The 27,916-nt window shown below is 43.3% G+C and overlaps 1 protein-coding gene and 1 long non-coding RNA gene across 11 annotated transcripts; both read left to right on the forward strand.

Annotated features, from left to right (window-relative positions):
- The first annotated feature begins 51 nt into the window (after positions 1–51).
- Positions 52–25,808, forward strand: LOC118394904 (G-protein-signaling modulator 2-like). 10 transcript variants are annotated; one of them, XM_035788550.2, is made up of 14 exons: positions 553–751; positions 1,478–1,516; positions 3,983–4,294; positions 17,259–17,480; positions 19,415–19,550; positions 19,682–19,821; positions 21,571–21,694; positions 22,279–22,394; positions 22,715–22,979; positions 23,094–23,306; positions 23,550–23,729; positions 24,154–24,313; positions 24,388–24,590; positions 24,745–25,808. In XM_035788550.2, exons 3-14 carry the CDS (start codon positions 4,230–4,232, stop codon positions 24,913–24,915), a joined length of 1,995 nt encoding a protein of 664 aa, XP_035644443.1. In that variant the 5' UTR covers positions 553–751; positions 1,478–1,516; positions 3,983–4,229; the 3' UTR covers positions 24,916–25,808. The 10 variants fall into 10 exon arrangements, with proteins under 10 accessions (XP_035644440.1, XP_035644441.1, XP_035644442.1 ...); XM_035788554.2 differs by having other exon boundaries at positions 3,983–4,110; XM_035788551.2 differs by lacking the exon at positions 1,478–1,516.
- On the forward strand, positions 17,496–18,945 carry LOC127907653 (uncharacterized). The gene is made up of 3 exons (XR_008065350.1): positions 17,496–17,530; positions 17,581–17,705; positions 17,756–18,945. It is a non-coding gene; the product is annotated as an uncharacterized LOC127907653 (long non-coding RNA).
- Positions 25,809–27,916: the final 2,108 nt, after the last annotated feature.

Consider the following 27,916-nt stretch of genomic DNA (forward strand, 5'->3'; position numbering starts at 1 on the left):
TCTGGACTTGACGCGAGGGGAGGGGTTTGGTTGCTTCGGTAACTCTTGAAAACTTCTCAAAAAAGCATGGGGGAGCACTTCACTCTTCTCCCCCTGCTGCTGACAAACGCAGAGCTTTTGAAAACACTTGTGTGTTTTGACCACCTCTCAATTTATTTAAAGTAAGTAACTTAACGTTAGCTTGTTAGCCTCAACATTATCAGCTAACTTTCTTCAACAGTGCAACTCACGTTAGCTAGAGAGGCAGTCGATGCTGGTAACTTTACTTACTAATTTCCAGCCCCAAAACTGAGATGTTTACATTAGTAGATGCCGTTACAGTGAAAAACGACTCTCTTTGTTTTAGTTTGCTGATGATAGCATCATTTTTGCTGACCTATTTGACACTTTGCAGCTGCATGAAGATGACATGAATGACTCATCGTACAGTGGACACGTTCATTATTCAAATGTCATTGGTCCAGAGTGATGACTGTACCGCCCAAGAGACGGTTATTTGGGGCGTGGCTACCTTTGAATCTGCTCCTCTGATTGGCTACTGAACCGACAACACAGAGTAACCGTAGCTAAATTCCCCACCCACTCATCCAAGTTAGCCAGCTAGCCAAAACTTTATAACTAGTTAGGTTAGCAAAGTGCCGAATTTATAGCTAAGTTAGGTTTTGTTGTTGTAGAATAAAACTTAATTTTTATTTACCGTCGAAGTATTGAAAAGGGGAGTAAAACCATTGTTCGAACTGGACCGCCTAAAGTAAGTGGACTGCTAGCCTACCCAGTTAGCTAATTACAGTAACGTTAGCTAGCTTGCTAACAGGTTGTAAAGGTTCTCTGGTTGTGTAGCCCTTTTAGTTATAAGGTAAATACAAAATATTGCTATGGTTTTGGTTGTAGCTTGCAATATGGTTAGAACTGGCTTGTTAACTTGCTAACGTTAACAGTTAGGTGGCTTTCTCACCTGATTTGCTAATCATCTGTCAGATGGTGACTGAAGTTTTCAAAAGAACCGAGTTCACCATTTGGGGAACGCCTTATGTTAGTCAAAATAAATATTTCCTATGTCATTATTTGCAAATCCACGGTAACAGTGAAGGTGATAAGGCACCAATTTCAGTTAATCTGATTATTATATGTATTTTTTTTTTTAAATTGCTAAAAGTAGTCTTTGTGCATAGTTATATGGTTTGCAATAGTTTTTTTTGTTTGACATGACTTTTAAATCATTCTCCGCATCATTCCGTTATCGTGGAATTGCCCGTATGTCTCGTGTACAAAACACCTACAGTTTACTAAATGAGTTACTGTAAAAGTGCAATGGAAATTATTTTTACTGGGAAATCATGGTATGACTTAATCTCATTTTGGAAATGAATTAGGACACTAGGCTAGCAAGATCTATGCCTGAAAGAAACCAGTAGAACTAGAGGAATATTCAACTATTGAAAATAATCTAGCTATGTCACTATCTTTTTTTTACCAGGTTTCTCATAGTCCCAATCCCAGCACTGAATAATTTCAGGTGAGGATCGGTCCCTTTTGTTTTGATGGTGATTTGCTGGCTGTATCCTTGCTGGCTGTATCCCTGCTATCGGGCATTATGCTGCTTTGGTGTTTCCGTGTTTGCTTGGCTAATAAGAGGATGTGGACACAAAGACACAATAGATCACCCTGTGAGTACATTAAAGATGAGGTCATGGTGACACTCCAGTGTGTGATGTGGGAGCTTCCGGTGAAGCTGGCCTTTCAAATGACTGCTTTTGTTACCGCAGCTGCGCTGTATTAGTAGATCACTTGTCCTTTTAACCACTACTTCATACAGAGTGCAGCTTTGTTACCAGGTGTGGCAGGTTCAGAGCGTTGGGCCAGTAAGAGGAAGGTTGCTGGATCGAATCCCCGAGCTGACAAGGTGAAAATCTGTCATCCTTCCCCTGAGCAAGGCAGTTAATCCACTGTTCCCCGGGCTCCGACGACGTAGATGTCGATATGGCAGCCCCCCGCACCTCTCTGATTCAGAGAGGTTGGGTTAAATGCGGAAGACACATTTCTGTTGAATACATTCAGTTGGATAAGCATATGAACGCGCATGGTACTGTATGTAGTTTGGGAACAGATTCCCGAAACACAAGCAGGCTCCACTTTGGATTAAAGTAGTTCACATTAACCTGGCCACTAAACAGCAGAACAGAGCTGACTTAGTTCTCATAGCTTTGTTCTCCAAGATTTGGGGATCATTGATTTATGCAACTGCCCCAAATAGATGCAATGATAAGCTTGCTACAAATAGTTGCTCCAAAGATAAGCTGTCTACAACGTTTCCAAAATGAGGTTTTCTGCACAGTCCTTGTGGCTACGATATGGGATTGTGGAATGAAATATAAAACTGTGCTGAAATAACCTCCATCTTGGCGTGGCTGTCAGATTCTGGCCTCCCCCTGATGTGACAACCAGTGCTTTTTGGTTACAGTTCTGCTCTGTGGCATGGATGGCTGCCGGCCGGTCCCTGAATCTAGGTTGTCCACGAAGAGAACTCCCAAACACTTTCTGCAGGTCATCATGTAGGCTAGGCCCTAACACAGTTAAAGAGAGAGCTCACATGTACCCCAAAGTTATGTTACTCACTGTAATCAAAAGCGATCTAAAGTCAAGCTGCCAAACCCATTTCCATGCCGACATCACTTGTGTAAATTCTGCATACACCAACCAGGAGGCATCTGTGCAAGCCTCAATCCCTAATGAAAGGGAAGGCTTGGCACTATATAATTACATCTAATTACATGATATTTGTGTGCATCAGCCTTATTAACATACAGTTGTTTCCAGAAGAGTTATCCTAATGTAAGAGGTTTTTACTGATCACAGTTGTTGCTATAACCTCCTATCCTTCTTGGCTGAGGGGTGCAAGTCTTTCTCATGTCTGCTCTGCTGCCTGCCGGGGTTTTAGTGGTGTGGGTGTTAAACTGAGGACGGTGGTTTTCTGGAGTGAATTCAATGCCCTGCTGCTCTCTGTGACCTCTGATCTTCATGTCACCACTGAGGTCTTTCAATTTTGCTTCAAAATGTGATGATGCATTGGTTTTATGAAGCTGTATCCAACGAGCAGATCAACAAAGGGGAGGTTTATGGTGGACCATCCCCAACCAGGTTGAAAGTTGATTACTCCTGGGTTAAGAAAGTGATGACTGGCTCAAGTCTTTCAATAGTCTTTGTGAATGTCATTTGGTTACAAGCTGTTTTTGCTAATCTACTATCAGAATATCCCTCTATTATCCACCAATAAATAAACCATTTTAAAATGCATAATTTAATATGCACCTGCAGCATACATTTGAATACTGTCTGTCCTTTACATTTGTAATAATCTGCTCTTGATGTGTAGTAGTAGCCTAAATTGGGTTTGGGAAAACCTGTTTACTACTAAAATGTGTGCATAGGTAAAGAGGGGGCCTACTTGACTGCATGTGGGAACGAGGTGGCAGTTGGTCTTGCTCTGGTGCTGTACCTTACCTACTAGACTTATCACTGTACTTACAATGGAATTTCCACAAGTCTTCACTGTACAGGTCATGTTTTGAGTCTGCGGCCAGGCTACTTTCCCTATTTCTCACTAAATAATATGATTTCAATCCATCTACAATTATCTTTGCTGTGGTGAATACATGTTCTATTTTGCTTACCAATGATTTGCATAAAGCATTAAATGTATCTGTTGTGATTGGTGAAAATCCTTCTCTGCTTCGCTGCTTGCCTAGCTGTATCCTCACACTCACCCTCCGGTAGAGCCTAGCGCACCTCCGAGCACTCATGGTTGAGTCAGTGATTGACAGCTTGTGTGTGGTTTGGCTGCCACTGAACCCATCCATCGCCTATCCACTCCTCTCTCACACCCCCACCTGCCTTTCTTGTGCACGCTGTTTAGTGGGTGTTGCTGTAGTGTCGTGTGGTCAGAAGGAAGCTTTACACACAGCATCTTGTGTTCTCTTCACAGAGGGCTGCTGGGGAGAGCTGTGCTGGCACTTCCAAGCCAAGCTCAAACTGTAGCCTGACTGACAACACTGTCTGAAGATCTCTCTCTGTCATTCCTGGAGCTACGTGTCCGCTTAAGAGGATTCAAAGGCGAGCACAAGGGGAATTGTAGGACTAGTTCTCCTGGACCATCAATGTTTTTCACTTTTTGGTTTTTCATCACAATTTTTGGGATTTTAAACTGAGATTGTCCCACTTATAAATATTAAATGGATTCCATTGGCTCTTTGGTTAGCATTGTTGATGAGGACCAGTCCTATCATGTCCGCTACAGGTAGGCATGAACCTACTCATACCCCCATACATTACTCTCTCAATCTTTGGTCAACATTTTGTTTAATGTACGGCCTAGAACGGGTGCTTTAAACTTTCCTTCATACTAGTGAAAAAAAGTGTTGAACAGAACTGATGTGTAGGAATTTATACATGTACACAATAGACCAAGTAGCCTATATCTCATACTGGTGTCTCATAAGTCTGTCGCACGGGATGAGATCAGCTTTCAGGTGTGAATTGCTAGGCTAGATTTCCCCTTCCATTTAACTGAAGTTGTTAAAGAGGATTGGGGTAGTAGCTGTGGCCAATGGTGTGGTTTTAGAGGCCCTCTTGGACGCAGAGACAAAAATGCTAATTTCCTGCAATTGTAAACCATTTTCCCATGGAAATGTCTGTTTTAAAGCTAATGCTTTATAGCTGGCTCTAGTCGTTTAAGTTTATATTGAAAACTTTTAACCCCCCACCCCCCCAAAAAACTAAATATACATAGCCAGTCAAACGTTTGGACACACCTACTCATTCAAGGGGTTTTCTTTATTTTTCTAATGAAATAACATATGGAATCATGTAGTAACCAAAAAATTGTAAATATATTTGAGATTCTTCAAAGTAGCCACCCTTTGCCTTGATGACAGCTTTGCACACTCTTGGCATTATCTCAACCAGCTTCATGAGGTAGTCACCTAGAATGCATTTCAATTAACAGGTGTGCCTTGTTAATTTGTGTAATTTCTTTCCTTAATGGGTTTGAGCCAATCAGTTGTGTTGTGACAAGATAGGGGTGGTCTACACCCCTACATTGTTTCTACCCCCAAGCCATAAGACGCCTGAACATCTAGTCAAATGGCTACCCAGACTATTTACCAAGTCCATATTATGGCTAGAACAGCTCAAATAAGCAAAGAGAAACGACAGTCCATCATTACTTTAAGACATGAAGGTCAGTCAATACGGAACATTTCAAGAACTTCAAAGTTTCTTCAAGTGCAGTCGCAAAAACCCTCAAGCGCTATGATGAAACTGGCTCTCATGAGGACCGCCACAGGAAAGGAAGACTCAGAGTTACCTCTGCTGCAGAGGAGAAGTTAGAGTTAACTGCACCTCAAATTGCAGCACAAATAAATACTTCACAGAGTGAAAGTAACACACATTTCAACATCAACTGTTCAGAGGAGACTGTGTGAATCAGGCCTTCATGGTTGAATTGCAGTGGTGTAAAGTACCTAAGTAAAAATACTTTAAAGTACTGGGTTATATATTTTACTTCACTACATTCCTAAAGAAAATAATATACTTTTTACTCCATACATTTTCCCTGACACCCAAAAGTACTTGTTACATTTTGACAGGAACATGGTCTAATTCACACACTTATCAAGAGAACATCCCTGGTCATCCCAACTGCCTCTGATCTGGTGGATTCACTAAACACATGCTTTGTTTAAATTATGTCTGAGTGTTGGACAGGGATGCAAACTAGTCACCTTTCGGCGAAATTCACTGTTTTGAATCCAAAATAGGTGACCTACGTGATTCGTGTAGATCCGATGAGAAAAGTATGGGTGGTGGGTTGGTTCACTACTACGAGTGATGCGCGTTTGGAACAATACTGGCTGTATCCGAGGCTCAGCCAGTCGTTCACATAACAATAGAATGTAGCACATGACTGAAGAGAGACGAGACAACCAATTTTCTAGTTACAGCATTAGTGTGCGTGCGCCCTAGAAAGACGGCAGAGAGTAGAAAGGCAGTTTGTCAGTTACAGCAGCACGTCCCCTGGACGATAAAGGAGAGGTAGGTGAGAAGCCTGACCACTGAGACGGGGGTGGTAAGGTGATGAAGCGTACTTCATGAGCTGTAACCAAAAAACAACTGGCATTTGGGAAGTTTGAGGTGAGGGAGAAAGTGTGATGGAACAAGTATTGTTAGCATTGTTAAGTATCTTGCTGGTGAATTGAATTCTCCATTAGTTAGCCAGAAATGTTGAGCAACACTGGCCAACTTAATTGATAAAATAATTTAGTTCATGGTGTGAAAATTAGCTGGTTAGTAAAATCAAGACGGCTAACGTTAGATAGCTAATGTTACAAGATCAGATGAGTAAATGTTAGTAACCTAACCAATTCGCTGTAGTATTAACTGGTATACGACTCCTTGACGTTCAAGTTATAATGCGTTAGTTGCCAGCGTTAGTTGCCAGGGTCCAGTAAGCAATCTGTGTGAAATGTTAACTAGCTAACAAACTAATGTTTTCCCTCTAAGGTATGTGGTTAATTTGCAGAATGAGAGAATTGGGTGAAAATGAGGCGTTGCGTGTCAATAATCTCGTTAGGGCTAGGGTCCGCCTGACTGACGTGCCCAAAGTAAACTGCCTGTTACTCAGGCCCAGAAGCCAGGATATGCATATAGTTGGTACCATTGGATAGAAAACACTTTGAAGTTTGTAGAAATATAAAAAATAATATATGAGACTAACACAATTGATATGGTAGGAGACAATCTAATGAAAAACCAACTGGATATTTTTCTCTTAAATAAAAATAAAAAAATCCCATGCTCTTCCAAGCTATGGGTCCTATGCAATTCCAGCTCCCAGATTGCAATTCCTATGGCTTCAACTAGATGTCAACACTCTTTGTTTTAAGGTTTCAAGCTAGTTTCTTCCAAAACGAGTAAGAATTTGTAGTTTTGGTACAGGGAGTTGGAAATCGGCGACGAAGAGGACGCGCACTTGCTAATTTTACTTTTCTATTGAACATACTTCTTTCTGTATGAAAAATTATAGTTTAATTACATTTTAGGGTGCCTGAGGATTGAATCGACATGTCTTTTGACTTATTTTAACAAACTTTAGCGGTAGCTTTTTGGATTCCTTTGTCTGCATGTTGAACTCAAATCGATGGCGCCAACTAAAGACTTTTTGGGATATAAAGAAGGATTTTATCTAACAAAAGGACCATGTATGTTGTAGCCGGGACGCTTTGGATTGCAAATCAGAGGAAGATTTTCGAAAAGTAAGTGATTATTGAATTGCTATTTGTGATTTTATGAAGCCTGCAGGTTGAAAATATGTTGTGGGGTGCTGTCCTCAAACAATCACATGGCATGCTCTCTCTGTAAAGCCCATTGTAATTCGGACAATGCAGTTAGATTAACAAGAATCTAAGCTTTTAGCCGATATAAGACACTTGTATGTACCTAGATGTTTAATATCCATAATTTTCCAGATTGTTTACTTCAATATTGCGCGCCCTCCAATTTCACCGGAAATTGTCGACGGGTGTCCTGCTGACGGGACGCCTAGCCCTAAAGACATTTTAAGTGCATTCAGCGACCAAGTGTAGCTGGGCCTGGCTTAAGCCTGGATGCCACAATTGAGGTGAAAGGAACACCACACACTTTCTCTTTCTCACTTTTACAATACAGTGCATTAAAAGGGGTATGCCATGTGTACTCTCTGCCTGTAAGAGATCAATTATGCCAACAAAGGGTATCGTGCTCTGCTGGCACATTGTAGAACAGATGTCCACAGGCAGAAAGTGTACAACTGTAGTAATGTGCAGTGTAGCCCAAAGATTTTGCTTGTTGAACTTGACAGTAAGACGTGTGTGTGAATGAGGGGGGATTATTACAATTTTTACTCTGAACATTATTTTTGCATGCATGTAGCCATGTGCACTTGATCGATGTCTACTATAGTGGCCATTTATAATAGAGCAAAAATGGAATGCCTGTTTCATTCTGTTTCTACTTTAGATGTTTTTTTCAGAAGTGCAATATTTAGAAGGCTGTCATTGCTAACTGCAATGTGATGTATTGTTTTTTTTCCCCTCAAGCCTAGAGTGTCATTTACAGGAAAGTCTAGGCAACAAATATTGCCTGGACTTTACATTGGATTGCTTTAATAAAACTTTTTTTAGGTGTGGGTTAGGTTCACATGAAACACTTTATTTTACATACAGAGCCTGATCATGTAGATCATATTATTTGTTTAAATAGTTAAAACACGCATTTCTCTCTAGCAGGGTTTTTGTGGTGCATGTTTCAGTGCAAAAAAAGTGTCAACTTTTTTGGGCCCTCACCAGTTTGCATCCCTTGCTATCCATCAATAAAAAAGAGAAAATGATGCTCTCTGGTTTGCTTAATAGAAGGAATTTGAAATGAATTATACTTTTGATACTTAAGTACATTTTAGCGATTCCATTTACTTTTTGATACTCAAGTATTTTTTTTAAACCAAATACTTTTATTCAAGTAGTATATTACTAGGTGACTTACTTGAGTCATTTTCTATGAAGGTATCTTTACTTTTACTCAAGTATGACAATTGAGTTATTTTAACACCACTGTTGAATTGCTGCAAAGAATCCACTACTAAAGAACACTAATCGGAACAAGAGATTTGCTAGGGCCAAGAAACATGAGCAATGGACATTAGACCGGTAGAAATCTGTCCTTTTGGTCTAATGAGTCCAAATTTTGGATTTTTGGTTCCAACCGCCGTGTTTTTTTAAGCCAGCATGGCTACCACAGCATTCTGCAGCGATACAGCATCCCATCGGGTTTGCACTATCATTTGTTTTTCAACAGAACAATGACTCCATACACCTCCAGGCTGTGTAAGGGCTATTTGACCAAGGACTCTACAATCACCTGACCTCAACCCAATTGAGGTTTGGGATGAGTTGGACTGCAGAGTGAAGGAAAAGCAGCCAACAAGTGCTCAGCATATCTGGGAACTCCTTCAAGACTGTTGGAAAGGCATTCCAGGTGAAGTTGGTTGAGAGAATGGCAAAAGTGTGCAAAGCTGTCAAGGCAAAGAGTGGCTACTTTGAGGAATCTAAAATATATTATTTGATTTGTTTTGGTTACTACATGATTCCATATGTGTTATTTCATTAGTTTTTATGTCTTCACTATTCTACAATGTAGGAAAAAAAAACACTTGAATGAGTATGTGTGTCCTAACTTTTGACTAGTACTGTGATTTATATCAATATTTAACAATCCCCTCAAACATTCATGATTTGCTTTGTATTTGCAGTTTTAAAATTGGTTTATTCAACTTTGAAAGGAGTGGAAGACATTTGTTTGGTAGAAGGCACCATCGTTGGATTTTCAACCATGTTCATCCCTGCGTATAGAATTTAAGCATTTCTGGTCAAACATTAAATTGCATTTGCGCATTGACAATTATGGCAGGCTTACATTTTAGTGTTGAATTTAGCAAGAATGTATCTCACTCCTAATCAAACCTTGTACGTTTTATATTGAATTAACCTTTCGGCCACCTGAATCTGACTAGACACCTTTAACAAAGCTCTCTAATGCTGCCCAGCAGCTCTATAAGCAGGGCCTTTCTAATCACTGTCGGGCCAACACTAGTAATCCCAGGTGACAAGGCCAGAGGCGAGAGAGATCTTGTCTGATAATGCTGAGATGTTAAACCTCTGTCCCATGTTTAGGGTTAGGCTAATACTGTAGCAATATCATGGACTTTACTGGTTGACCGTATTGTGTGGCATGCAAAAAAAACTGGTTACTGCAAGATGGCGCCGACAGATGGTCGCCTCGTTTCGAGTTCTTAGGAAACAATGCAGTATTTAGACTTTTTTTTTTTTGTTGGTATTATTTCTTACATTGTTACCCCAGGAAATCTTAAGTCTTATTACATACAGCCGGGAAGAACTATTGGATATAAGAGCAACGTCAACTACCAACACTACGAATATGACTTTCCCGAAGCGAGTCCTCTGTTCGGACCACCAACCAGGATAATGGATCTAATCCCAGTAGCCAACCTAAAACAACGGCGCCGCAGACTGAGTGGCCTCTTGGTCAGGCTCCGTAGAAGAGCACATCGCCCACCGCTCCTGAGTCGACATTGGCGAGTGAATACAACATTTGAGCAAGGGTTGCCTTCCAGAGAGACCCCAGAGATTGTGACATTCTCTGTTTCTCAGAAACATGGCTCTCTCGGGATTTGTTGTCAGAATCTGTTTAGCCACTGAGCTTCTCCATGCATCGCGCCGACAAATAAACACCTCTCTGGGAAGCGGAAACGCGGGGGTGTATACTTCATGATTAACGAATCATGGTGTAATCATAACAGCATACAGGAAGGAACTCAAGTCCTTCTGCTCACCCAACCTAGAATTCCTTACAATCAAATGCTGGCCATTTTACCTACCAAGATCATTCTTGTCAGATAGTCACAGCTGTGTGCATTTCCCCCTTAAACAGACACCAAGATGTCCCTCAAGGAACTTCACTGGACTCTATGTAAACTGGAAACCATATATCCTGAGGTTGCATTTGTTGTAGCTGGGGATTTCAACAAAGCAAATTTGAGAACAAGACTACCTAAATTATATCAGCATATTGATTGCACTACGTACAGGGGTAATACACTCGCCCACTGCTACTCTACCTTCCGCAATGCACACAAAGACCTCCCCCACCCTCCCTTCAGCAAATCCGACCAAGACGCCATCTTGCTCCTGTAGGCAGAAACTCAAACAGGATGTACCAGTGATGAGAACAACTCAACGCTGGTCTGACCAATCAGAAACCATGCTTCAAGATTGTTTTGATCACGTGGACTGGAATATGTTCTGGTTAGCCACAGAGATCAACATAAACCTATACGCTGACTCAAGTGAGTTTATAAAGAAGTGCATTGTAGATGATGTAACCACTGTGACTATTAAAACCTACCCTAACCAGAAACCGTGGATGGGTCGTGGCATTCACGCAAAACTGAAAGCGCTAACCACCACATTTAACCATAGAAAGAGGTCTGTTTATATCCAGCCATATTCACAATGTAGTTGTTCCCTCCAATCAAACAAGTGAAATGCCGGTACAGGGACATGGTGGAGTTGCAATTCAACGGCTCAGACATGACGTATGTGGCAAGGTCTACAGGAAATCAGACTAGAAAAAGAACCAGCCACGGTTCCCTCCAAGCTCGTCAGCAAGCTGGAGGCCCTGGTTCTCAAGCCCACGCTGTGCAATTGGGTCCTGGACTTTGACTGGCTGCCCTCAACACTGGGGCCCCACAAGTGCACGTGCTCAGCATCCTCCTGTACTCCCTGTTCACCCACGACTGTGTGGCCATGCACACCTCCAACTCAATCATCAAGTTTGCAGATGACACAACGGTAGTGGGCTTGATTAACAACAACGACGAGACCGCCTATAGGGAGGAGGTGAGGGCACTTGGAGTGTGGTGTCAGGAAAACAACCTCTCACTCACCGTCAACAAAACAAAGATGATCGTGGACTTCAGGAAATATCAGAGGGAGCACCCCCCCTATCCACATCGAAGGGACAGCAGTGGAGAAGGTGGAAAGTTAACTTCCTCTGCGTACACATCACAGACAAACTGAAATGGTCCACTCACGCCTTTTGAAGGCGCAACAGTGCCTCTTCAACCTCCAGGAGGCTGAAGAAACCTGACAAACTTTTACAGATGCACAATCGAGAGCATCCTGTCAGGCTGTATCACAGCCTGGTATGACAACTGCACTGCCCTACACCTCAGGGCTCTCCAGGGAGTGCGGTCTGCACAATGCATCACTGCGGGCAAACTACCTGCCCTGCATGACACCTACATCACACAATGTCACAGGAAGGCCAAAAAGATCATCAAAGACCGACCAACCACCCTAGCCACTGCCCGCTACCATTCAGAAGGTGAGGTCAGTACAGGTGCATCAAAGCTGGGACCAAGAGACTGAAAAACAGCTATCTCAAGGCCATCAGACTGCTAAACAACAATCACTAACTCAAGAGGCTGCTGCCTAAATTGAGACTCAATCACTGGCCACTTTAATAAATGGATCTCTAGTCACTTTAAACAACGACACTTTAAATAATGCCACTTTAATCATGTTTACATATCTTACTCATATCACATGTGAACTCAGCAAAAAAAGAAAGGACCCTGTCTTTCAAAGATAATTTGTAAAAATTCAAATAACTTCTGATCTTCATTGTAAATGATTTAAACACGGTTTCCCATGCTTGTTCAATGACCCATAAACAATGAATGAACATGCACCTGTGGAATGGTCGTTAAGACACTAACAGCTTACAGACTGAAGGCAATTAAGGTCAGTTATGAAAACTTAGGACACTAAAGAGGCCTTTCTACTGACTCTGAAAAACACAAAGATACCCAGGATCCCTGCTCATCTGCAAGAACCTGCCTTAGGCATGCTACAAGGAGGCATGAGGACTGCAGATGTGGCCAGGGCAATACATTGCAATGTCTGTGCTGTGAGAGGCCTAAGACAGCGCTACAGGGAGACAGGATGGACATGTGGGAGACCACGTGTAACAACACCTGCACAGGATCGGTACATCTGAATATCACACCTGTGGGACAGGTACAGGATGGCAACTGCCCGAGTTACACCGGAACACACAATCCCTCCATCAGTGCTCAGACTGTCAGGCTGAGAGATGCTGGACTGAGGGCTTGTAGGCCTGTTGTTGGCCTGTACTCTGGAGCGGGATCGATTTGGAGGTGGAGGGTCCGTCATGTTCTGGGGCGGTGTGTCACAGCATCATCAGACTGAGCTTGTTGTCATTGCAGACAATCTCAACGCTTTGCGTTGCAGGGAAGTCATCCTCCCTCCATGTGGTACCCTTTCTGTATTCTCATCCTGACATGACCCTCCAGCATGACAATTCCACCAGCCGCACTGCTCTTCTGTGCGCGATTTCCTGCAAGACAGGAATGTCAGAGTTCTTCCATGGCCAGCGAAGAGCCCGGATCTCACGTCTGGGACCTGTTGCATCGGAGGGTGAGGGCTACACCACCCCCCTATAATTGGTGGAAGAGTGGGGTAACATCTCACAGCAAAAACGGCGCAAATCTGGTGCATTCCACGAGGTACACTGCAGTACTTAGTAACTGGTGTGGCCACTAGCTGCATTGACTGTTACTTGATTGTTACTGTTACTTGATTTTTGAGCCCCCCTGGGGGATAGGGCCACCTGTCGTGTCAGAGCCTTCCTCAGAGCTAGGGGGGTCGGGGAGGGTTGTCAGGGGCTCTTGGCACCGGTCGGAGAAGTGTCTCCTGCAGAGTCGGGGGTCCAGGATTAGTGGAGGGTCGTCAGGGGTATGGGGGCCACCCAAGGGCTTGATACCAGTAGAGGTGTGGTGATGGGGGAGACTTGGAGGCTTGGTAGTAGTGGTGGTGGAGGGGATTGTTGGGGGAGGTGCAGTGGAAGGGGGGGCTGAAGCTGCTGCGGTGGAGGCTGTAGGGGGATGCCCTCTTCAGACGGTCCAGGGGGATCTGGATACAGTCAGAGTAGACCTCTGTCAGGAGGAAGGCCCCAGAGGCCAACTGGAGACGCACCTGTGGAGGAGATACCAGATACTAACTCTTAAATCGGGTATCCACCTCTAACTACTTCTTGTAGATTCATTATCGGTAGAGTACTTGAAGGGCATTTCCACCACTTTTCAATCTCATATTCATTATATCCAGCACCATACCATGGCCTACATATGTATAATTGACACTTCTAGGTTTTGTAGTACAAATATCAAATTAGAAAGTGCAATTTTGTTATCAAAAGTAAAAACATTAAACAGTGATTTTGAAACCCAGATCGCAGAGAACAGGAAAATGCTCTCCCCCTGGCTAGAAACTCGGTGCAGGTTTTGCAAATAATTTTTTATCCTTCTCAAGGATGTCACAGAGTGGGACTTTTTAGGAGCTCTTCTTTTTATTCACAGAACACGTCTTCAGACTTTTCCCACGTTGTTACGATAGTCTTATTATAAAATTGATTAAATTGTTTCTCCCCCTCATCTACACACAATACCCCTTAATGACAACGCAAAACCAGGTTTTTATCAATTTCTGCAAAATTATTAAAAATAAAAAAACTTACCACATCTCCATAAGTATTCAGACTCTTTACTCAGTACTTTGTTGAAGTAGCTTTGGCAGGGAATACAGCATCGAGTCTTCTTGGGTACGACACTACAAGCTTGGCACACCTGTATTTGGGGAGTTTCTCCCATTCTTCTCTGCAGATCCTCTCAAGCTCTGTCAGGTTGGATGGGGAGCGTTGCTGCACAGGTCTCTCCAGAGATGTTTGGTCGGGTTCAAGTCCGGGCTCTTGCTGGACAACTCGAGGAGATGCAGAGACTTGTTCCGATGCCACTTCTGTGTTGTCTTGGCTGTGTGCTTGGAGTCGTTGTCCTGTTGGAAGGTGAACCTTCACCCCAGTATGAGGTCCTGAGTGCTCTGGAGTAGGTTTTCATCAAGGATCTCCGCGCACGCCTCCAACTCAATCATCAAGTTTGCAGATGATACAACAGAAGTAGGCTTGATTACCAACAACGACGAGACGGCCTACAGGGAGGAGGTGAGGGCTCTCGGAGTGTGGTGTCAGGAAAACAACCTCTCACTCAACAAAACAAAGGAGATGATCGTGGACTTCAGGAAACATCAGAGGGAGCACCCCCCTATCCACATCGATGGGAGAGCAGTGAAGGTGGAAAGTTCCTCGGCATACACATCACAGACAAACTGAAATGGTCCACCCACACAGACAGTGTGGTGAAGAAGGCACAACAGCGCCTCTTCAACCTCAAGAGGCTGAAGAAATTTGGCTTGTCACCCAAAACCCTGACCAACCTTTACAGATGCACGATCGAGAGCATCCTATCGGGCTGTATCATAGCCTGGTACAGCAACTGCACCACCCTCAACCGCAAGGCTCTCCAGAGGGTGGTGCGGTCTGCACAACGCATCACCGGGGGCAAACTACCTGCCCTCCACGACACCTACAGCACCCGATGTCACAGGAAGGCCAAAAAGATAATCAAGGACAACAACCACCCGAGCCACTGCCTGTTCACACCACTACCATCCAGAAGGCGAGGTGTGATCCACCTGTACACTGTACAGGTGCATCAAAGCTGGGACCGAGAGATTGAAAAACAGCTTCTATCTCAAGACCATCTGACTGCTAAACAGCAACCACTAACTCAGAGAGGCTGCTGCCTACATTGAGACCCTGGCCACTTTAACAAATGAATCACTAGTCAGTTTAATAATGCCACTTTAATAATGTTTCCATATCTTACATTACTCATCCCATATGTTTGTATATACTGTACCTTATACCATCTATTGCACATAGGCTTGTATATACTTGTACATATACTTGTATACATATTCTCATTCACCCCTTTGGATTTGTGTGTGTATAAGGTAGTTGTTGTGGAATTGTTAGATTACTTGTTAGATATTACTGCACTGTCGGAACGAGAAGCACAAGCATTTCGCTACACTTGCGTTAACATCTGCTAACCATGTGTATGTGACCAATAAGATTTGATTTGAATTGATTTGGTTCGTTGATGACGTTAGGGGTTATTCTAGTTTGTGGGACGTGGATAAAACCTCTTTGGTGAAAGTATCTCAGTGAGACATTGAAAAGAATAGGCTACCTAGGCCTGTGTCTGGATCTGTAATGAGTTTTTAGGCTAGCTCTGGACCGTTCAGTGTGTTGCTGCACAGGAATCCTCTTTCAAACCAACCCAGTGGAAGCCTCTTTAGATATGTGTCATGTGATGCTGTTGTGAAGGAGAAAGAAACCCAGGTAGGGTCTTAGTGTGTTAAAATAAACAAAGCAACCTCGATCCAGTGTGTTAAAATAAACAAAGCAACCTCGATCCAGTATGTAGAGTACAATTTGTAATTTTTGTCTGCAAGATGTAATGTTGTTTATAGTCTGTAATTGGAGATGACTAAAGTTTTTTTTTATAAAAAAAAAATCTATACAGTAAACATACCTGTTGATATATTTTGCTGAATGTAACATGCAAAAATGACAGATTTGACTGAGTTACAGTTCATAGATAAATCCAGTCGTTTTTTAATAACATATGGATTTCACATACTGGGCGGGGGTGCCCCCCCCCCCAGGCCCAGCCAATCAGAATGAGTTTTTCCCCACAGAAGGGATTTATTACAGACAGAAATACTCCAATCTTTTATTTTAGCTCATGAAAAATGGGACCAACACTTTACATGTTGCATTTATATTTCTGTTCAGTGTGTATATAATGCATAAGATGTCTTTTAGTAGGCTATGTCTAATGCCAATATTATTTTGAGGGCTTTCAAAAAAACCACTGGGTGGGCACTTGATTTAATAGAGTACCTGAAGTCGAAAACGTGCATGCATGAACACAGGTCATCTCCTCTTCAACAAAGTGGTGGGCGCTTTTGCTGTAGAACACAGATGTCAAAGAGGGCGTAACAATCGAAGCCAGGTTGCATGAAAGTGACTAATCTGTTAATCCACCCGTCCCTGTGAATAATCCCTTGTGGATACTCTTCTCTGACCCTATCTGGGGTTAAAGTGACCAGGAGTAGGCTATGTTCAGGGTCAAACATCCAGAACGTTTCAGATAGAAATGTAATCGTCACCAGCTTGCACAATCCCCATTCTACACAGCAGACAATACATTTGTCTGAATGTTCTGGAAACATTGAAGCCCACTGAATAGCCTAGTCTTCAGAAGAGCAGTCGGAGAGATCTGTGTATTGTACTGTAGAGACCATGTAGGTAGATCCGTCCTACCATAACAAACCCACTGATAAACCAAGGCTGTTTTTCTTAGGTGGAAGGAAGTAGCCAGACAAACATTCACAGTCTGATGGAGTGAGAGGGATGCTAGTCCTGGGTTTTGAGATGGGGAAAACCCATCTATAACTTTTGGTTTCTAGTTTATTCAAACTGTGGCCACTTTGGAATGTTTAAGACTAGATACACTTGTAGTTCTTTTGAGTGTTAGTGGAAGGAGCAAGGGAATGTTCTGGTCCAAAACAACTTTTCCTGTCTGTGCCTACTGAGCATCTTGGATCAACAAGAGACCTCTGTTCCTATCTTCTACCTAAACCCCTTCTGCTGCCTCCTTGTAGGATGGATGCATCCTGCCTGGAGCTGGCCCTGGAGGGTGAGCGGCTCTGTAAAGTGGGTGACTACCACGCTGGAGTGTCCTTCTTCGAAACAGCCATCCAGGTTGGCACAGAGGACCTGCAGGTGCTGAGTGCCATTTACAGCCAGCTGGGCAATGCATACTTCCATCTGCATGACTACGCCAAGGCGTTGGAGTTCCACCACCACGACCTCACCTTGACCAGGTAGGAAGGAACACACCATGACCAGGTAGGAAGGAACACACCATGACCAGGTAGGAAGGAACACACCATGACCAGGTAGGAAGGAACACACCTTGACCAGGTAGGAAGGAACACACCTTGACCAGGTAGGAAGGAACACGCCGTGACCAGGTAGGAAGGAACACGCCGTGACCAGGTAGGAAGGAACACGCCGTGACCAGGTAGGAAGGAACACGCCGTGACCAGGTAGGAAGGAACACGCCGTGACCAGGTAGGAAGGAATACGCCGTGACCAGGTAGGAAGGAACACGCCGTGACCAGGTAGGAAGGAACACGCCGTGACCAGGTAGGAAGGAACACGCCGTGACCAGGTAGGAAGGAACACGCCGTGACCAGGTAGGAAGGAACACGCCGTGACCAGGTAGGAAGGAACACGCCGTGACCAGGTAGGAAGGAACACGCCGTGACCAGGTAGGAAGGAACACGCCGTGACCAGGTAGGAAGGAACACGCCGTGACCAGGTAGGAAGGATCACGCCGTGACCAGGTAGGAAGGAACACGCCTATGACCCAGGGCTCCTATTCATAATGTTTCTCAGAGTAGGACCATTGTCCCCTCTTATCAGCATGACCTCACCACACAACTCCTATGTCTGTAGTATTTTCCCTTTGCGCTGGCTGTCATATTTATAAATATGCCCTCTATTTTTGCGAAACGCTTAGATAAACATCTTCGGTATAGACTACTTCTGACGGTAAATGTAGTCAACTAGCAGCTGTTATGGGTTATGTATCAATGTTTGATTGCTACTTTGTCTCTTTTATATTTGTCCCACCAAAATATATTTTGACCACTTGAAAAATCTAACTGCTACTTTTTGTTTAAACGTTTTCAATTTGGTAGTCCCAATAGTCAGTCTAGCCCTCCTCGGCTAGAATGATCAATATGAATCTAATAGCGATCTATTGATGGGACGGGTGCATGTCAGTCACATGGCGAGTGATGACAAACACTGCTAGTTTGACAGTTTGCTGTTTCTCCCGTGTGATTTGTGTGCGCTGTGGTTGGTTGCAATCCAAAACATGTACACGGAGAATGGAGGGCACGTGATGCTCCTTCAATCGTCTCTGTGAATCTGCACATCCCATGTAATATAAGTGGTAACAATGAGTCGAAATCCACTTAATCTAGCCTAATTATTTCCTGTAGCCAGCTATAGAGCCAAGGCGCGTAGGCCATTTACGGTGCTTTGATTGACAACCGAACAGCATGTGTTGATTAGTTATCAAATGTCTCAAATTAACTGAATAAAGTCAATCTCCTATATCCCTTTGCCATTCATAAATCCTACACCGTAGTTACTTACATTTACATTTAAGTCATTTAGCAGACGCTCTTATCCAGAGCGACTTACAAATTGGTGCATTCACCTTATGACATCCAGTGGAACAGCCACTTTACAATAGTGCATCTAAATCTTTTAAGGGGGGTGAGAAGGATTACTTTATCCTAGGTATTCCTTAAAGAGGTGGGGTTTCAGGTGTCTCCGGTTATAAGTCCATGGCATCGCACCGGGACAAGTAAACCATAGATCTCGCTTGTATTTCCTTAGGATATCGAAGCCCATGTCGTGACTTGCCAGAGAGTGACGTTTCAGTGAGTGACTCGTCAGTGTAGCCTACCGAATCGCATTGGTGAGAGCTGTTCATTTGGCTCCCTAGTTGGCATATTGGCAGGCTTTTTGCTGATAATCTGCAGATAAATGATGAAATATACGATGAAGATGGTGAATCCTCACTGCAGAAACAATAGGTGTTGGAGAGAGAGAATGATTCATTGTCACATCAGAAATATATAATGGGTAAGACTATAACCCTTTTCAGTTGTTTAATTTAACCTTTTATTGGTCAAGATCATGTGTGCGTTTTTCTGTTTTAATAAAATCCCATTCTCAGGACCATCGGGGACCAGATGGGAGAGGCTAAATCCAGCGGTAACCTAGGCAACACATTGAAGGTGTTGGGTAGGTTTGATGAGGCTGTGGTCTGCTGTCAGAGGCACTTAGACATTGCCATGGACCTGAACGACAAGGTGAGATTGATTCATGAATGATGGTTATTAGGCCACCTGAAACTAATTTTCTGTTTATTCTGGTGTTTTAAATGCTTTTTTCCCTGTTGTGGAGTTGACATTGGCCCTGTTTTTTTTTTGGTATCTGTTAGGTGGGACAGGCGAGGGCGCTGTATAACTTTGGGAACGTGTATCATGCAAAAGGAAAGAGCATCTGCTGGAGCGGGGCGGAGCCAGGAGAGTTCCCCGAGGAGGTCACTACTGCACTTAGGAAAGCAGCGGAATATTACCAGTAAGTTGGTGTGTTTGTGTGCAAGCATTGCATTCATGTGTGTTCGGTACATTTTGCATCTTGTAAGTCAGATACCATAGAGTAAATGTACATACAGTATCAGTCAAAAGTTTGGACCTACTCATTCAATGGTTTTTCTTTATATTTATTATTTTCTACATTGTAGAAAAATAGTGAAGATGTCAAAATGATGAAATAACACATGGAATCATGTAGTAACCAAAAAAAGTGTTAAACAAATAAATAGATTTTATATTCTTCAAAGTAGCCTCCCTTTGCTTTGACAGCTTCAGGAGGAATGCTTTTCCAACTGTCTTGAAGGCGTTCCCACATATACTGAACATTTGTTGGCTGCTTTTCCTTCACTCTGTGGTCAAACTCATCCCAAACCATCTCAATTGGGTTGAGGTCAGGTGATTATGTAGGCTCCAGCACTCCATCACCCTCCTTGGTCAAAAACCCCTTACACAGCCTGGAGGTGTGTTTTGGGTCATTGTTCTGTTGAAAAATAAAGGATAGTCTCACTAAGCGCAAATCAGATGAGATGACGTATCGCTGCAGAATGCTGTGTTTTTACCGAAGGACAGATTTCCACCAGTCTAATGTAAATTGCTTTTGTTTCTTGACTCAATCAAGTCTCTCATTGGTGTCCTTTGGTTTCTTAGCAGAAATTTGACCATTAAGGCCTGATTCACACAGTCTCCTCTAAACAGTTGATGTTGATGTGTCTGTTACTTGAACATTGATGCATTTATTTGGGCTGCTTTCTGAGGTGCAGTTGATTGCTGATTTCTGAGGTTGTTAACTCTAATGAACTTCTCCTCTGCAGCAGAGAACTCTGGGTCTTCCTTTCCTGTGGCGGTTCTCATGAGCTGGTTTCATCAGCGCTGGTGATGGTTCAAGTGCGACTGCACTTGAAAAAAAAGTTCTTGAAATGTTCTGGATTGACTGACCTTCATGTCTTAAAGTAATGATGGACTGTTGGACTGTTGTTTCTCTTTGCTTATTTGAGCTGTTCTTGCCATAATATGGACCTGGTCTTTAACCAAATAGGGCTATCTTCTGTATACCACCCCTACCTTGTCACAACTCAACTGATTGGCTCAAATGCATTAAGAAGGAAAGAAATTCAAAAAAATAATAACAAGGCACACCTGTTAATTGAAATGCATTCCAGGTGACTACCTCATGAAGCTCGTTGAGAGAATTCCTAGAGTGTGCAAAACTGTCAAGGCAAAGGGTGGCTACTTTACAAATCAACTTTTTCGGTCACTAGATGATTCCATATGTGTTATTTCATAGTTTTGATGTCTTCACTATTATTCTACAATGTAGAAAATAGTAAAAATTAAGAAACTGTTAAATCAGTAGGTGTGTCCAAACTTTTGACTTGTTTTATTTATATATATTATTTCTTTCATCACATTCCCAGTGGGTCAGAAGTTTACATACACTCAAATAGTATTTGGTAGCATTGCCTTTAAATTGTTTAACTTGGGTCAAACGTTTCGGGTAGCCTTCCACATGCTTCCCACAATAAGCTGGGTAAATTTTGGCCCATTTCTCCTGACCGAGCTGGTGTAACTGAGTCAGGTTTGTAGGCCTCCTTGCTCGCACATGCTTTTTCAGTTCTGCCCACACATTTTCTATAGGATTGAGGTCAGGGCTTTGATGGTCAGGGCTTTGATGGCCACTCCAAAACCTTGACTTTATTTTCCATCATTCATTCAATGGTTTGTCTATATCCAGAGCAAACTTATCCATAGTGAAGGAGCTTGGAGACCCGGCCGCCCAAGGCCGAACATATGGTAACCTTGGCAACACACACTATCTGTTAGGAAACTTCCAGAATGCAGTGGCGTCACATGAACAGGTAATGAAAATCTTATCAAAGTTTATAGCGTGACATTTACTGCTCGATTCAATAAACTACTGTTGTAGCATATAAAACGCACTATTTTTATCCTATGACAATATGGAATAGTGGTTTTGCGTTCTATAGTAGAAATACCAGAAACTCACTTCACTGGATGATTAATAATAGCTTGTACACAAATCAACTGCATAAACATTGCAAAAGGCAAGTTTGATTTAAATCCAGTTAAGTCTTTAGTCAGAGATTTCCTTTTTCAATGGTTCTCTGTAGTTAATTCTAATGTCCTGTATGGCTCAGTACAGTCAACAGAAAGACTATAGGTAAACACCACATAATGGAAGACTAGAGTCGCTGGCTGGCTGTTCCGATACCAAGGTGTTGGGGCGGGTAGAGTCGCTGGCTGGCTGTTCCGATACCAAGGTGTTGGGGCGGGTAGAGTCGCTGGCTGGCTGTTCCGATACCAAGGTGTTGGGGCGGGTAGAGTCGCTGGCTGGCTGTTCCGATACCAAGGTGTTGGGGTGGGTGGGTGCAATTCTGGCCTGGTGTCCGTGTGTGTTCATCCATTTGTTTTCCTTTCCCAGCGCCTCCAGATTGCCAAGGAGTTTGGCGACCGCTCAGCAGAGAGAAGGGCCTACTGCAACCTGGGGAACGCGTATATATTCCTGGGTGAATTTGAAGTGGCAGCCGAGCATTACAAGTGAGCAAAACCCCCCCAGCCCAGTCATTCATCTTCTCTCAATGACGTTCACTCCCTCTGTCTCGGAGTCCAGCTGTTAAAACAACTCTTCTTTCTGTCTGGACCCTGGAGGTTTTCACACAGTTAAGAGGCCGTAAGGGTTTTCAGGAGAGAAATGGCAGCTGCTATACCTCAAAGGACTATAATGTCAAGAGGGCTAACAAACTGATAAGTGTGTGTGTGAATTCATATACTGAACTTAATTTCAGGACCAGCGTAGCCTTTGTGTGTCACTATGCATGACAGCCAGTGATCTAATGTGGTTGTATTGTGGTTGTCAGGAGGACTCTGCAGCTGGCCAGACAGCTGAAAGACCGGGCTGTAGAGGCTCAGGCCTGTTACAGTCTGGGCAACACCTACACACTCCTCCAGGATTACGAGAGGGCCATAGACTACCACCTCAAACACCTGATCATAGCACAGGACCTCAACGACCGGATTGGTGAGGGCCGGGCGTGCTGGAGTTTAGGGAACGCTCACACCGCCCTGGGGAACCATGACCAGGCCATGCACTTTGCTGAGAAACACCTGGAGATCTCCAAAGAGGTACCACCTCCCTTATCCCCTATAGATATACAGTTCAGGACACAGCCTTCAAGAATCAAGAAAGAGGAGTTCATCTGAAAATGCAGCATGATCAATCCCGTGTGTGTGTTCCAGACTGGTGACCGGAGCGGGGAGCTGACGGCCCGTATGAACGTGTCAGACCTGCAGATGGTGCTGGGGCTGAGCTACAGCACCAACAACTCCACCCTGTTTGAGAACCCCATCAAGGACATGGACCTCAACCTGCACGGAGCAAGGCCCCGGATGGGACGGAGAAACAGCATGGAAAACCTGGAGCTCATGAAACTCACTCCCGACAAGGTCAATGTATGTCAATGGGTTTAAATGTTCATTCTGAGACTTTCTCTTCCCTAGGCCTAGTGGCAATTCAAAGTGCACTATTAACCTGAAGTGAGTGAAATTAATTACACATGGCACCTTTTATAAAATGTACTGTTTTGTCTTTATAACAACTCTTAACTGTTTGATGTGTATTTTGACACCGGAGTTAGATGTGATTTGTATAAAGTCTGGTTTTTGACGTGTGTGTCCTCTCCCTCTTGTCTCCAGGCTCAAAAGTGGACCAGTGACATCCTGACCAAGCAGTCTAAACCCACCCTGGCTAAGAGCTCCTCCAAGCTGTTCTTCATCAGCCGTCTGCGGGGGAAGAAGACCAGGGCTGGGGGCTCCAGTAAAGTCCTGCAGGACACCAGTAACACCTCCCAGAACCCTGCACAGGGACCACAGAAGGTAAGAGGGAAACCTGCGTTTCAGGTATCCACCTAGCGTGTGCTTTTCTATGGGTTTGTGTGTCTGTGTATGCATGCGTGCCCACGAGAGAGAGCGTGAGATTGACGTGACCTCTTGTACTTATCTCGTTGTGGATTGGAATAAAGTATTGAAATCGGTGGTGGTTGATGCCGTTTTAAGATCAGGGAGGACAAATGTTATTTTTTTTTATGTGCCTTATTTCTATTGCAGCATATTACCCCAAGAGCGTGCTGTTGAGGCTACTGTAGACCTTCAATATATTCAGTGGCGTGAATATATTTTGTATAGTCTTGTATACATTTATTTTTTGTTTCACTATTTACATTTTTTAATGAAATTCAGAGTAGGATGGTTCTTCCCTTCCTCTGAGGAGCCTCCACTGATTCAAATATGTCTCACTCAGAGGGCCAGTCCAGACATGCTCGGGGACGAAGGCTTCTTTGACCTGCTAAGTCGTTTCCAGAGTAACCGGATGGACGACCAGCGCTGTTCCATACAAGAAAAGAGCCGTCTGTCAGTCAGTACCAGCTCCTCTGACTCTCCACCCAGAGCCATGAGGAAATGTGAGTACACACACATCAACATTTCTCTGTGATCGCCTTGGTCTCTCGCTCTGACCTCTCTCCCTCTCCTCCAGCAGTGTCCGAGGCAGTAGCAGGCCTGGGCTCTGGGTCTGGTGCCCAGGGTCGCCGGTTAAAGGAAGGTGGAGGTGCTAGGGGTAGTTTGCCCGGCCTTCGGCTCAACAGGCACAGCAGCCAGGCTGTCCTCAGCCACCTGATGGCTAACGCAGGCAACACGGAGCCTGACGATGACTTCTTCGACATGCTTGTCAAATGCCAGGTGTTTAAATAGACTCAACTTTTCACTGGGGTGGTGTTCAGTAGAGCACAATGTAGCAAAATGTTGTGCTACATCTCAGTACTTTATATTGAAAGGGGGAAAAGGTCTTCCTTTTTGTCCACTTTTTTACCTCCTATACCCGCCTTCCCCTCAGGGTTCTCGTCTGGATGACCAGCGCTGCGCCCCTCCCCCGGCCCGTGGCCTCACCGTCCCGGACGAGGACTTCTTCAGCCTCATCACGAGGTCCCAGGCCAAACGCATGGATGAGCAGCGGGTCACCCTGCCCCCCGCAGCAGGCTCCGCAGCACGGCCCTGCTCCAACTGAGCCCCGCCCATGTAGAGTACCGCGACGGGTGAAAACCCAGGAGACGGGGCTTCTGGAGGAAAACGGTGTGGAGATGAGGACGTTGGTACTGTACTCAACAGTGGATGGGGCTATTTGACATAGACCAGAACTTTTCAATGGTATTTTCTCTCCATAACATAGACCAATAATGGTTGTTGTTGTTCGGATCCAGAAGCCTCATTTCCCAGTTGAAAGCACTGCCAGCATTAATGTAGTAGCCTATAGGGAACACTGCAACATTCAAAAACTAACTCACTGAGGGTTATAGACCTATGAAATCAACTGTTCTCAATTTTTCCTAAGATTTTACCCTGTACTCTGTCTGAAAGTGTACTGGACCTGTAAAACTACGCAGACGAACATGAGCTAACATATCAAACGAGTCGGTCCAGGGCATTCTTTTCTATGATTATGTACTCACTACAACCTGAAAATGTATCTTTAGATACAAACAACTGCAGTCATGACTTGTGTATTTATTGTACCTTTTTGGTAATGATTTAGTTTTTTATCAAGTGCTTATGTCCTGCCGTTTTACTTCCCCATGTGGCTTGAAGTGGTTGGTTTGATTTTGCACCATCTTTTTCTGATGTAGACTCAGATGGGTACAGCACTATCTTTCCATGTGTTTTTGAATTGTCTATATGTGTATGTTAGGCGTTGTGAGGATACCTCATTTAGGTAAGGAATTAAACAAGAAATGCTCTTTTAGCCTAAACCATCTTTGATAAAATAATGAATACACCCATTGGTGTGTTTTGTCCCTGATGCTATTTTGTACTTCCTATATTTGTTTTTATGAGATCAGAGCAATGAACACTTGTTTATTTAGTAAAGAAATCATGTTTTATTTTAAAATGTGCTATCAAAAAGTTGTGTGTGTGTTCTTTTCCCACTGTTCTTATTTGCAAAACAGCAAGAAGCCAGTGTGCTTTCTTTATATTCAGTGCATCTTGACTCATGGAGATGGCACACCAAAGCACAGAAGGATCTGCTACTCCTGGAATTAATGACTGCCCAAAGTCGAGTTCGCTGGTGAGGTGTTGGGCTATGTTCTTCATGGAGTGATGGGTCTAAGTAAGATACAATCAAACTTACTAGTCCAAATGAGATGCTGTTTAACAAACTCCAGGCGTCGCTATGGTCAGATGACATGAACATAGAACTTCCTGGCCATGCTGGAAGCAAAATAGGTCAACGGCATCATGAACTTTACCAAGTACTTTATAAAACGGATTTACGATCGATTTTGATCTGAAGTATGACATGCGCAGAAAACCACATAAGGAGTCATTTATAAAACCTTACGTTGACGTGGAAATTCTTATATTTACGCAAAATTATTTTCCTGTTGTGTAGGGGCATTTCAGTTTGGGATGCATATGCGTCCAAGCCTGTGGTGAACTTTGCATTTGTTAGCATTTATCAATTAAATGTGCGAGGAATTAATTGCCAGATGCAAGGTGTTTTGAATTAAAAACGGGATGCGATGTTCTATAAATAGTGTCAAATTATAAAAAAGTAACCATGGCTCTTTTTGGAAGACAGAAAACCGTGCTTTTAGAAGGGAGAGTTTTCAGAGACCGGAATGACTTGCGCACGATGATTCATGGCTATTCCTGACAACACCCTCATTTGTGCGAGCATTCTATAATGGGAAATCGCTGATTGTAAGGCACGTTCAGGTGCCGTCAATTTGAAGTTAATTAGAGATTTATTGATCACAAGTGCGTAAATTACAAATGGGCTTCTTAGAACCTGCGTAAACAAGATTTTTATTTATGCTCGGTATCTTTTATGAATCAAATGTAAGCACACTGTCAGAAATGATCTTACGACTTAAGTTCAAGTATAAATGTAAGAACATTTTTATAAATGAGGCCCAGGACTGCAAGTGGATCTTCCAGTTAGACAATAACCCCAAGCACTAATCAAAATCCACAAAGAAATTGTTAAATTAACACAAAATCAACATTTTGCAAATTGCCATCAGTCTCTTGACATGAACCCCATTGAATAACTGTTGTTTGAATTGTAGAGAGCAGACCATAGGAAAAAACACAGGATATCAAGGATCTGTATGGAGGAATGGCCCAAGCAACCTCCCACCGTGTTCTCCAACTCAAAGCATTTTATAAATATTTTTTAAATATAAATAAATTGTTAGCCTTGCAAGGGGAGGGTGCGTTAGTATTGAAAATGGTGGCAATTAATTTGACTCATTTTTCAGATTACTTCTTAACTTAACTACTTAACTTTTCTTAAATCCTAATAACAATTGCCTATCTCAGGTCAGTTAGGATCACCACTTTATTTTAAGAATGGGAAATGTCAGAATAATAGTAGAGAGAATGATTTATTTAAGTTTTTATTTCTTTCATCACATTCCCAGTGGGTCAGAAGTTTACATACAAATTGAGTGTATTTGGTAGCATTGCATTTAAATTGTTTAACGTGGGTCAAACGTTTTGGGTAGTTTTCCACATTACGTTGGGTGAATTTTGGCCCATTCCTCCTGACAGAGCTGGTGTAACTGAGTCAGGTTTGTAGGCCTCCTTGCTCGCACACACTTTTTCAGTTCTGCCCACACATTTTCTATAGGATTGAGGTCAGGGCTTTGTGATGGCCACTCCAATACCTTGACTTTGTTGTCCTTAAGCCATTTTGCCACAACTTTGGAAGTATGCTTGGGGTCATAGTCCATTTGGAAGACCCATTTGCGACCAAGATTTAACTTGATGTCTTGAGATGTTCCTTCAATATATCCACATAATTTTACTTCCTTATGACGCCATCTATTTTGTGAGGTGCCTCGGTCCCTCCCGCAGCACATCACCCCCACAACATGATGCTGGACCCTTCGTGCTTTAAGGTTGGGATGGTGTTCTTCAGCTTGCAAGCATCCCCCTTTTTCCTCCAAACATAACAATGGTCATTCTGGCCAAACAGTTCTATTTTTGTTTCATCAGACCAGGGGACA

Source organism: Oncorhynchus keta, chromosome 15 (assembly GCF_023373465.1).
Source record: "Oncorhynchus keta strain PuntledgeMale-10-30-2019 chromosome 15, Oket_V2, whole genome shotgun sequence".
NCBI classification, from domain to species: Eukaryota; Metazoa; Chordata; class Actinopteri; order Salmoniformes; family Salmonidae; genus Oncorhynchus; species Oncorhynchus keta.